At 31.7% G+C, this 13,079-nt stretch overlaps 1 protein-coding gene across 1 annotated transcript; it reads left to right on the top strand.

Moving 5' to 3' along the window:
* The first annotated feature begins 9,652 nt into the window (after positions 1-9,652).
* On the top strand, positions 9,653-11,278 carry LOC132060491 (receptor-like protein 15). The gene is made up of 2 exons (XM_059453517.1): positions 9,653-10,172; positions 11,091-11,278. Exons 1-2 carry the CDS (start codon positions 9,761-9,763, stop codon positions 11,276-11,278), a joined length of 600 nt encoding a protein of 199 aa, XP_059309500.1. The 5' UTR covers positions 9,653-9,760.
* Positions 11,279-13,079: the final 1,801 nt, after the last annotated feature.

The following is a 13,079-nucleotide window of genomic DNA, read 5'->3' as shown; positions in this document are numbered from 1 at the left end:
AAGGCTTAAAAGTTTATACCAAACAAGTGATTCTCTTTACAACAACTATCCCAAACAGAGCATTTAAAATCCTAAAGAGCATTGTTAAGTAAAGAAAGCTCCTACTGCACAGTTTATAAAATATTGAGAGTTCTAGTGTTCTAAACGTGGTTCAACAAGCAGATTTCCACAAGGTGAATATAAAAATAAAAATAAAAACTAAAGCTTGATTATACTACATGATGTAGCATTTTGACAGACAGTAGAAGAGCAAGATCTGATATTACATCGTAACCATTTTTATTATCACATGAAGAAAGGCAAACCAGCAGTATTTGGTTGTACTAATAACCATATAAAACTTAAAATCCTCCAAAATGTAGTATGCACAAAATAGATTTCAAGATTTTTTGCAAATGTGATTTAAAAGTAGAATAATCTTACTCATAGGATTTTAATAAAATTCTAGGCATAGTTCCATCTATGCCACAAACAGAATCATATATGGCATTCGTCGACGAAGAAAAAAAAGACTATGACTACTTTTATCAAAGACAGAAGTATAGAAAATATTTATTGATATGGTTTCTAATATTAAGAACACATGATTTCATTAACATGGACAACCACAAAAACAAGTTCAGACTTCATATTCTAACAGCTAAAAGAGAAATAAAATTAAGAGGAAAAGGGGTCGACCTCTTGTGGGTACGGTGAACGGGCGTCGAGACACCGGAATCTATACTCGAACACGACAAATCCCAAACTCGAAAATCTTTCCGAATTAAAATCCCGATAGAACAGAATACTCTTTTTCAAAAATTGGTTTGATTTTTTTTTTTCGAATAGCTTCAGAACGCAAATAATGACTAAACCCGAAACAGAACAGAATTTGAAACAAAATCCAAGATTTAAAGTAGGGGTGGAAAATAAAAATGCTGGGTGTAGTAAAGGCGGCTGATCGAACTCCTCCCCCTTTTCGGCTATGATTCAAGGCGATATTTATAGGCAGCATTAGGGTTTTGAAAGAGGGTCACGGACTGAGATTTAGGGCGGGGTTTTTGAACGATTTTGAATCGGGTCAAATGGACCCGTTATCTGCATGTGATTTGCTGCAGATTCATCCCAAAATGGATCGATTTTCTCTGCCCTTCGGAGATTTGTTGTGTCTGTAGTGAGAAAACGACGATCCTTTCTCTGTCAACGACAGAGCAAAGCAGATATGGGGACGTTGTTATGTGGAAGTAGGGAAGGCAAAATCTGTGGAGGCGAAATGGAGGTTGTATTCTAACTGAAAATGGGTGAGGGAGAAAGGCGAGAGGAGAGAGAGACGAGAAAGAGGAAGGCTGCATTTTGAAGAAGAGAAAGAGAAGGGATTAAGTTTGTTAAGGAAAGTGGGCTGGAACGGGTCGGGTCGGGTAATGTGATTGGGCTGGGTAATTTTGAAAATACCTGTGGGCTGATCTGCTTTAGACAAAGGGCTGGTCACGAATTGGGCTAATAACTTGGTTGAAAGTTTATCGATCCTTCCTCCTTTGTTTAATTATTTTCGGGCTTCTAATTTAATAACTAGCACAATTTATACTATGATAATTAATGATTAATATGTAGAAAATAAAGGACTTGATAAAATATAATTAATTTAACGAAAATAAAGTGACAACGAACCCTTTTAGCAGTTATGATAAAGAGATGCTAATAATGTTGATGAAAGTAATGATATCAATAATAGTAGCAATAAAGAAAATACTAGCGAAAATAAAGCTTTTAGCTCGTCAATAAATTTAGAAGCCCGCAAAATAAATTGGAAGAAAGGAGGGACAAAATTGGGTGTCAACAAAAATGTTAAAACATTTCGTAGATTATGTACAACTACAAACTATAATAGTGACCGAAAGAACTGCTGCTAAAGAAACGTTTCTTTCTCTTTGAGTATAAAGGATGTCCTTTCAACTTCATTAGATAGATTTTTTGTCTACAATGTACTTTGCGATTAATGACAATAAAAATTGATAATATAGGCTCATTATTCATTAGTTTGAGCTTGCGCTTTTCTATTTCAAATTTCATGTGATCCCACTTATTCCAATCTATATATATCGTGTTTAAAAATATTATACTGGTTTGCACGTGTTCGAAAACTAGTAAATTATAATAAACAAAAAGAAGGAAGAAGAAAGTGGCTAAGGAATCAAATATTGTTGAGTGTTGACTAGTCAAGCACAATAATCATCAAAATGTGTAACACGAAAAGTGATTACATGAAACTTCCATACAAGTGACACTAGAGGGAATGTTTTCCTCGTGAGAACGAAAAGTGATGGCATGATACTTCCATACAAGTGACACTAGAGGGATTCTTTTTTCCTCATGAGAAAGGGTCTCAACTATCTGCTTTACTTTTGTATTTTATCTTTTAAAACTGCTTTGAGACGAGTTACTTGAGCTGAGGGTCTTTCAGAAATAGCCTATCTACGCCACAAGGTAGGGGTAAGGTCCACGTACACTCTACCCTTCCCAGAATCCACCTGTGAAATTACACTGGTATGTTGTTGTGGAGAAAGGGTCTCAAGTCAATGACACTGATAGTCAAGGTCGTCTTTTTTTATAACAAAAGATTCCAGCTCACTTTAGACCAATCAAATTGCAAGCAATGTTTTGAGGCACATTAGAGAAAACAAATGAATGAACTAATATTAAATTAGAGCAAAATACAGGCCCGAAAGGACAAAAACAACATATTAAAAGAATCAAAATAAAAAAGCTGAAAGGGACATAACAAGGTTCTTTAAAAAAAATAAAAAGAGGTTCTTATGTATAATAAGTTTGGTTTTAATAGATGAATATGGTCTTTTATTGGTTTTTTATGCAAAGTTGACTCTTCACATTCTTCATATTTTATTAGTAATGAATGAAGTTATCCATCTTTTAAATTTTGCTATTTACTTTATTATTTATGCTTTTCATTTTAATACAACAATATTATATGAATAATTTTCAAGTAAAGGATAAAATGGTTCTTCAACTTTTGATGGATATTTTGGTAATTTAACTTTGCCCTTAGAACCTTCCCATTTTTAGTATCATAATTAAGTTGGAGTTCAACAATAACAAACCGTATGAAAAGAAAAGTACAACTGAAATTGATGAACAATAAGTTTATTCTATTGACTTGTAATGACAAATGATTAGAAATTGTCTAAACCTAGAAAACTAAAATTTAGTTAAATAGATTGACCAATAATGGAGTTTTTAAAAAGTGCAAAATGGAAATAAAAACAAATTGAACTGAGAATTGGAAGTTCAAAGGATAAATCTTTCTCACCAACTATCATGAAGAAGATTAGGCCTTTGTGGCAGAAGTTGCTACGTAATTCATCAACGCAATGGAGTTCTTAAGAAAAATAATAAAAACAGAATAACAATTTGACATAAAAACTAAAAGATGAAGGCTGGACTACTTGAGGTGTTGATGCTAAACTGTGCAATTTATAGCATCTGAAAAAGACACGAAAAGTAAATGAATCAATTAAGTTTTTGACATTAAGTGGTCTTAAAAAATCATTTAATGAAATATACATGCACTTGAGGCTGTTAAATTTCCTTTTGGCTTTAACGCTGAAAAATGAAACGATTTCGGATATGGCATCATAATAATAAGTTCTTAATTAATTCTCAGACAAACTTTAAAACTTATTGGAAGGTGCAATTTTATTATATTTTATTAATATTTAATATTGTATTTATTATAATGTGTATTTTCTTATTTGTCCAAAAATATATATAACTTATTTTGTTGACTAGTTAAGCACAATAATTATCAAAATTTAAATAGCAAGAAAAGTGATCGCATGAAACTTCCATATAAGTGACACCATAGGAAATTACCCAAAAAAAAAAAAAAAAAAAAGTGACACCAGAGGGAATTTTGGGTCTCAAGTCAATGATGGTGATAGTCAACGTCGTCTTCTTAAAAAAATCCAGCTAACTTTAAACCAATCAAATTGCAAGTAATGTTTTGATGAAAACTAGAGAAAAATAAAATGAATGAATGATATTAAATTAGAGCGAAACAAAGAAACAGAAGAACAAGAAGAAATATTAAAAGAAAAAAACAAAGCAGCTGAAAGGGACACAACAAGAAAAGTAGTTGCAGAAAATTCCACTCTAGTGTCTGCATTAATCAGTGCACTGAACTTTTCTTCATGAGGTAGGTTATATTGTCTCTGTTTGATGCTGATAGTCAATTAGTGTATTATTTACATATGAGATTAACTATCACGCATTTTCTAAAATAACCTTTTTTTCCACAAGCATCTAATCACGGGTATGATTTTCTATTTTCACTAGGAATCTATAGTGGACCTAAGAAGATAGTGTTTCTGCAAAGAAAGTTGTTTTCTTTTTGGGAGAAAAGTATTTTTGATCCCTCGAGTATTTATAATACGACTAACGTCTTTTTAGGCATTTAAGCTTTAGTGACCTCAAGTTTTGTTTCAGTGTTGCAGCCTCCCTAACACGCCAATTCCACACTTCTATTATCATATTGTTGTAACGTTGATTGTATCTCTCGTTCGGGTTATTCGAGTATTCAAAATCTTCATCCAATTCCCATTTTTTACATATTCATAACACATTGTTTCTTGAAAATATACTCATTAATAATCATATATTTGTGACTAATATTATAAAAAATAGTTGATATATATTTTAATTAATTATAAAACTTAAAAGCAGACTTTTTTTTGTGAGAACATCATGGATGGGATGTTTGACAAAAAAATAATTATAAATATAATGTCGTAACATTAGGATCACTATCATATGAATCATCAGTACTGTATCCTAGGATATCCTCTTCCTCTATGCCATTTTTTTTTACTAAAGCAAATAAATAAAAATCGAAAATATAACCTAAATTCAAAATCCAAAAGAAAAAGTTTAACATAATACTCCTATGTCAAATTTCAACATTACATAAGTAAGTTGTTATGTAACTTAAGTAAAAATAATTCAAAAGAAAGGAAAAATAAAGTCTATAACCTCATTCATAACGAAATTCTACTTTAATAATTAACGTCACTCATTATGTGTCAAGTTTGTTAATGACTCATTCTTTCTAATATAAAGAGGTGTAGTTTCGAATATTAGAATAATAACACGGTTATGCTAATTAATAAAATAAAAATAAAAACATAAAAAAATACGGGCAATTACATGGAACCACAAGAAGTAAAGGTTGGGAACGAGAAGAAAGGAAATGAAAGAAAAATAATATAAAAAGAAAAATATATTTTAAAAAAAAAAGAAGTAAAAAGTAAAAATAATAAATAAATTAAAATAAAACAAAAAAAGAAAGAAACTAAAAAGTAGCCACAGGAATTGGGTGTAATTACCCCCTATTCTCAACCCCCTTGAGAATTGGAGAGTGTAATTACACCAAATTCCCACCTAACTGTGTAACTACTTGGTCAAACAAACAGACCAAACTGTATAATTACACCCAATTACACTCAATTCCAATTACCTGGATGGCTTTCCAAACAGTCCCCTAATAAAAAATATTACCGATTTTGTTAAGTGATCTTTGTAGTTAAAAAAAAAAAAAAAATAGTCTAGTGACTTTAATTGAAATAATGTAAAAAATTAAGTGACCATATCTATGAAATCTAATCTTTGAATCATTAATAGATAAGAATGTAATTGTAAAATCTCTATAGGGAAAGATATAGGGAGATCATACCTTTTTAGCTGTGCGCGTCCAAAAGTTCATCACACATTGGAACCAAAATATCCATCAGATTAAACTTTTCCATGAGAACTTATTGCTCTAATGATAGATATAGGAAGGCGATTTTTATATCTTTTGCAGCTAGCTGACATCGAAACGTTAGCATTGGATTTGTGTGGCTTTGCTTCGAATTGACAAAAAATAATAAAATAAAAAAAATTGACAAACATTGAAGGAAAAGGTGTACCAAAGGGATGAAGAACTTAATTAATTGCTCTTAATTTAACAATACAAAGACAAGAAACAATAATCTAAGGAACATAGGCACTAATACATGGATCACCAACAACCTTGCGATTTCTGTAAAATTAAACATTAGTGCTGATTAGAGAAAATAAATTGAGAGGGGCATCCTAACCGTGGAGTAGTGCTGAACTGTCTCAATCATGGAATTACATAAAGTTGGCACTCTTTAATCTTTATTCACATTTCTAAGATTCTTTAAGGCATCATTAAGTACATAAATGAAGAAATGACCATTCATATACAATCAAATGAATTTGGTGAGCGTTAAATTAATTACTCTTTAATTTGTAACTCCTTAGCTTCTCCATAATTTTTAACATAATAAATTAGTGGAATTTGAAAGAATCAATGTAGCTTTTGAAGCAGCACTTCATTGTGTAATTTATCAAAGATACGGAACATTTAAAAAATTTGTGGTTAATGATTTTAATGGTATGAAAGCCAAAAAGAACAATAAGTACGGGAAGATGGAATTATTATTTTTATTCATTTAATTAATAGGAGTAGAAGACAACGGCAAAATGATTCGTCGTCTTCTTCTATTAGGCATTTTGATAATTCAGTTTTAGACTTGATATCTTCCCACTTTCAGTATAATATACGATATGATGATAAATTGACAAAAAAGAAGGAAGAAGTAAGAAATGGTGGTGGCTAAGGACTCAAGTTTTATTGACTTGTTGACGGATGGAGATGGATTTGGTATGACAGACATTATTTTTCCAAAAAATGTTATCTTAAATGTTTTTCCTGGCGAAATCATTTTTCAAAATTTGGTTATCTTGAATTATTGGAAGTGTTTTTCTCCAAAGAAAATGATTTCGACAAAACTATATATGAAATGACTTGTGTCACTTATAGATGGAGGGGTGCTCACGGTTCGGTTTGGATTGGTTTTTATTTAAAAAATAATCAAACCAATTAAGTCGGTTATTCAAATTGTCAAACCAAACCAAACCAAACTATATCGGTTTATACTACTCAGTTTTTGTCGGTTTTTATTGGTTTTTGTTGGTTTTTCGATTTTTGTCGGTTTTTTAAAATACAGTGTAGTCACTACTATCTGAAACCAAACTCATCTGAAATAGAAAACTGGATATTGCCACAAAAGCTTGCCACACCTTTACTAGTTATTACCTTTTTAAAAATAAAAACTTGCCACATCTTTACTATGGAAACATGAAAACTTGCCAAAGTAGCTAACAGTACTAGTGACTCACTGGTCTATAGATATAATACTCCTTGCCAGAGCTTGCTATAAACATGGAAATATGCCAAAGTAATTTTTTTCAAAAGCATGGTGGAAGAGTATAAAAACATAATATAAATTGTAATTTTTCCATAAAAAAAAAATTAAAATACTCACACATATATATACAAATATAATTTTTAAATATGTATAATAAAGTCGGTTTGATTCGGTTTTTTTCGACTTTTTTTATACTTGAAATCAAAACCAAACCAACAGTCGATTTTTAAATTTAAAAACCAAACCAAATAAATGTTGGTTTTTTTTTTTTCCCGGTTTGGTTTGGTTATCGGTTTGGTTCGATTTTTCGGTTTTTCGTGTGCAGCCCTAGATGGAAGTCATTTTCCTTTATAAATATTGCAAGTATTACTCCATGTCATTTTTTCTACCAGCTCGCTGTCAATCTTTGTATGATTATCATGTCACCTTACTTCTGTACGAGTCCGGAACCAAAATGACTCGATAAAAAACCAGTTGAACCAAAATACCCCAAGAAAAAAAAGAGATACCAAAATACCTTTAGCGCAACTTTTTTATGCGTTATGTAAAAAGGTGTTAACGTCCCCCGTTAACATTCGTTACCCGAGCTTTAAAAAAAAAAAAAAAAAAAAAAAAAAAGGAACCTTGCATAACGCAGCAAATAGCTGCGCTATGCAAAGACAAATTTTTCCAAACTAATCCACGGTTAAGAATATAGGCTAAGGCATCAACTTATATACTCCCTCCGTTTTAATTTATGTGAACCTATTTGAATGGGTACGGAGTTTAAGGGAAAAAAGAAGACTTTTGAACTTGTGGTGTAAAATAGAGACATATATTTTGTGTGAAAATTATAAATCATGCATAAAAGTAAATTATTTTCAAATATGGAAAGGGATCATTCTTTTTGGCACGGATTAAAAAATGAAATAGGTTACATAAATTGAAACGGAGGGTATTAATGAAGGTTTGTCGTGTCTATTTGCGTTGCATCATTAATGAGCTAAGTTTTATATTTATTGATTGTCTTAAAAAAGATCATATATATTTTCTAAAAATATATAGGCTTATCCCCTCGTATTAATTTACGTGTCTTACTTTTCTTTTTAAAAATAATTATAATCATTTCTAAGACAACCAAAAATATAACACTTAGCTTATGCTTAGAAAAAAATAATATCCCTCGTATTAATTTAAATGTCTTTCCTCCCAGGATAGAAGGATTTCACTCACCGGTGTATTGGTACCAAAAACTCCGATGTCAGGCGAACCACTTAATGGCAGTATATCACACAGAAGCAAACTTTAAGAGAGTAGAAGAATAGAAGAAAATCAGAAAATTCGTAAGGAAAAATTCTGACGGGTCGCGGGTCAAGATCTTTAATTAATTAATTATTTATTATTTAATTAAATAATTAAAATTAAATGAAATTTGGTCCAAAAAGATTATCAATCAAATCATTTGACCAAATCCGAAGCCGAAGCCGACGACGACGACGACGCGAGAGACCCTTTTTGACCTTTAGCAATACGAAGGAGTGTTTACTTTTAAGTGAAAAACTTTTCTTTCCACCATGAGGACAAATCTTTATTTCATAAAGCAGAGAACAACTCATTTTTCCCTCCACTTCTTTCCCTCCATTTCCCATTCAACCTATCAATTAAACCCAACAATTGCAAGTAATGTTTGGATGAAAACTAGAGAAAAACAAATGAATGAATGATATTAAATTATAGCAAAACATAGAAACAGAAGAACAAGGAGACATATTAAAAGAAAAAAATAAGGAAGCTGAAAGGGACATAACAAGAAAATTAGTTGCAAAAATTCCACTCTGGTGTCTGCATTAACTGTCACGTATTTTCTAAAATAACTTTTTTTCAACAAGCATCTAATCATGGGTATGATCTTTTCTATTTTCACTAGGAATCTATAGTGGACCTAAGAGGATAGTGTTTCTGCAAAGAAAATTGTCTTCTCTTTGGGAGAATAGTATTTTTGATCCCTCGAGTATTTATAAATTCTGATTTTGGTTCTTGTGTTATATGACTCTAACACGTTTGACCTTCAATTAATTAAAACGTGTGCTTTTTGTCCCTTGACGCAGGAAATATGTTATATTTGGACTATTTTAAAAGTATATCACCCTTCAAAACGGAGTAACAATGCAGATTTAACATAACACGTTGATAACTAAACGATAGGACAATCAATAATTTTGAAAATTTGTGAATATGCATAGGCAAAGGGATCAAAAGTGCACATTTCATGAAGGTTAAATGTGCTTAATCAGATATCATAAGGATTAAAATTAAAATTTATCAATACCTAAGGGATCAAAAGTGCTATTAACCCTTTCTTTTTTTCTGTTTTTTTGGGTATATAAGGATATATAGATTCTTGAATCATCAACTTCCTTCTCTCATCTTATAGACTTGTCAATATTCAGTGGGCTATAAAATTAGAAGATTGTTTGAACCTTTTGAGTGAGAACAAGTAGGTAAAGAAGCAAAATATGACAACCAAGATAGTATCTTGGTGGTTGTTGATTTTATTCATAGCAAATGGATGGTGGTGTTGTAATTCTTGTTGGAAAGAAGAAAGGACTGCTCTCTTGCAACTCAAGGCAAACATAAACTACAAGATAGCCGGCGATTATTTGCCATCATGGGTGGCTAATGAAACCTCAGATTGTTGTCGATGGGAAGGAATTGTTTGCAGCAATAAGACCAGAAGAGTCACTGAGTTGTCCATTATTGTCGAGAAAATTAATCAAGAAGAACAATTTAGTACTCTTACTGGTACAAATACTGATGATAGTATTTTGGAGAACTGGCTTTTCAACGCATCTTTATTTATTCCCTTCAAAAATCTCAAAGCTCTGCTCCTCCCTGAACTTTCATTGGCCGATTGGGTGAAGAATGAAGGTCTGTTCTCTTTATATACCCTCCTCTCACATAGAATTAAAAAAAGAATATACCGCTCCCTCTTTTTCGTATTATATGGCGGTGCTTGACCAGACACGAAGTATTGTTTAGAGGAAAATAAAAAAAGGAAAGACTTTTGGTAGACCAAAAGTACCTTAAAACATGTAGTCGTAAACAAGCTATGACAGTTATGTGGTTATAAGAACATGTCATCGGGGGCGGAGCTACAGTGTAACACGGGGGTTCGGCCGAACCCAATAGCTTTTGCGTAGACCCTCTATTTGTATTAGAAAATGTAGTAAATATATATAATTATTTAAGTGCGAACCAACTTACAAACTTAAGCTAATGGTCCAATGGCAAGGAAGAAGGAAGAAAAGCCTTTCGTCTCTAAGCTGTGGATTTGAATCCCAGCTTCTAGCATCCTGTTTCCTTTTTTGCTAAGCACATAATATGTACATACACTTTTTCCTTTGCTACACATTTTGCCCTTTCTGCTATATAAGCATATGTTTTTTTTTTTTTTTTAAAGTTTATTTTTAAAATATTAGCTTGAGGTCGTTGTCATGTCTTAAAGTTCCGAACCCCCAAACCTCAAATCCTAGCTCCGCCTTTGCATGTCATTAAAAGTAAAATGAGGAATTTGACGTTATAGAATTTCCAAATATAAAAAGGTGTCATTATGTTAAAACGGATCAAAACAGAACGAATGTCTTATAAAATGAAAAAGAGGCAGTAAAACGTATCTACAAAATGGCTCTACCAATCCATATAGGAAGTATGATCACAATAATTTGAATTACAACTTCCAAGTGTAAATATTTACTGGTTTAAGAATGTTAAGTTCAAAGTATAAATTATTTGACTCTGTCTTAATTTAGCATATCCATTTTAAGTTTCTTGTTAATTTGGTTACAGGCTTTGAGAAACTGAGACGACTGCGTAAACTGGAAACACTTGATTTATCAGGGAACAAGTTCAATCGCAGCATCTTTGAGTCTATTAGTCAACTTTCATCTCTCAAGTCATTGAACCTCTCAGGCAACTACATTAATGGATCAGGTTCCAACACATGGTTCTCTCTGTTTGCCTCTTTGAACTATTAGTCTGTTAGATTTTTGCTTATCACATCTTGAATAAAAGTCAAAGTATTACCATAATTGTTTTTACTTTTTTTAAGAGGAAAATATAAATTTCTTCCATATTTGGTTATGCCTTGTCTTGGAGTAATAGCTTTGAACATCTATAAATTGAAGACCTCTTTTCACAACTAGATCTCAAGAACATCCACAATGTAGTCGTTAAGAGAGTTTTTCTTAGGGGATATTATTCTCTTTATAGTATAATATTTTCTTTTATATTGGTTTCTCACATGTAGGTCAATTGACCATATCATATTAAGTATTATGTTTTTTAGTATACTTTTCTTTTGTGTTTGATTTATCGCCATTCAGCGTTGCAATTATTAGCTTATGCGTGATGCCCTGATTATTTTGATGTCAATAAGTGATTACAGGCTTCGAGAAACTGAGACGACTGCAAAAACTGGAAATACTTGATTTATCATGGAACAAGTTCAATCGCAGCATCTTTGAGTCTATTAGTCAACTTTCATCTCTCAAGTCATTGAACCTCTCATTCAACAAAATTGGATTAGGTTCCAACACATGGTTCCCTATGTTTGCCTCTTTGTACCATTAGTCTTACCTATAAGAATAAGAATACAGTAACTAATCAATTTCCTTAACATTTTAGGTTCTGGGAGATTGTCAGTGTCAGACAAACTGGAAATCCTAGATTTGAGCTGGAACTATCAATGGGATGAAATTGATCTCTCTGTTTTAGGTAATTAAACTTATATAGTTCCCTCTTGAAAAGCCCTCCTTTTTTCTCAGTAGCCTCCTAACATAATTATTATAAATTCCTGGACAGAGCTAAATACATCTAGAACAGCATTGAAGAAGCTCGACATAAGGTACAACAGATGGAGTTTTATACCAAATAAAGGTACATGTAATTCTAGAAACCTCTTCTCTCAGTTGATTTTATTGTACCCGAGTCTCTCTTGTTGTATAGATATATCTTATTGTTACTTAATCAAAATCACAAGCTTAAAAGAACTCAGACGCCAAATATATTTTACAACTCCGCAAGGCTCAATTTGGACGAATGAAATGTTAGAAATCCATGGATTTACATGCAAAGATGTTATTTTAAATGTATAAATTAACATGAGTTGAAGTATGTTATTCCACCAGTTTATGTGTCATTTACGAGTTACTATTACCATTTTATATCACGCATTTACACTTTAAAGCTTACCTTTTTAACACATATAACTACATGTTGATGATTCTTCTATGTGTCTGTTGCATGTAAGAGTTGGGAGCTTTAAGAAATATAGAGTACTTACTGTTGGATGGAAACAAATTGGATGGGAACTTTCTCAGGAGCACTGGTGTAATGTCATCCCTTAAAGTATTATCAGTAGCTGACTGCAACCTCAATGGAACCCTACCTCTTCAAGGTAATTTCAAACATAGCATCCACCAAATTATCCTTTATACAACTAAGAATCTAGTCAGTTTATCATTTCATGAAATGGTTTTCATTTTCACATCTTATAAGTTCTTTTATCATAAAGTGTTTTAAAAAATTCTTTGACTGATAGAGAATGTGAAAAATATCAACGACAATGCCATGTAAGATTCAAAAGTTATCCAAACTATCCTTTAAGTTTATGTATAAACTATGCGTTGCACGTATATCCCATGCTATCAGTATGAACATTTTAAGTTGTGCAAGTGATATTAAAATGTATGTGTGATACTTTCAAGGGATATTGTTTTTGAAAATGTTAAAAAATATATTGTATTTTACGTTCGCGAAAATTGAATATTTTGGGGA

Source organism: Lycium ferocissimum, chromosome 6, assembly GCF_029784015.1.
Source record: "Lycium ferocissimum isolate CSIRO_LF1 chromosome 6, AGI_CSIRO_Lferr_CH_V1, whole genome shotgun sequence".
Lineage (NCBI taxonomy): Eukaryota > Viridiplantae > Streptophyta > Magnoliopsida > Solanales > Solanaceae > Lycium > Lycium ferocissimum.
Note: the sequence above shows the minus strand (reverse complement) of the source record. Positions and strands in the feature narration are given on the sequence as shown.

Excerpts from the sequence above, each read along its gene's own strand:
- LOC132060491 (XM_059453517.1), top strand. The coding sequence starts at position 9,761 with ATGACAACCAAGATAGTATCTTGGTGGTTGTTGATTTTATTCATAGCA. Across the intron at positions 10,173-11,090 it reads CGATTGGGTGAAGAATGAAG|GCTTTGAGAAACTGAGACGA; the intron begins GTCTGTTCTCTT and ends ATTTGGTTACAG.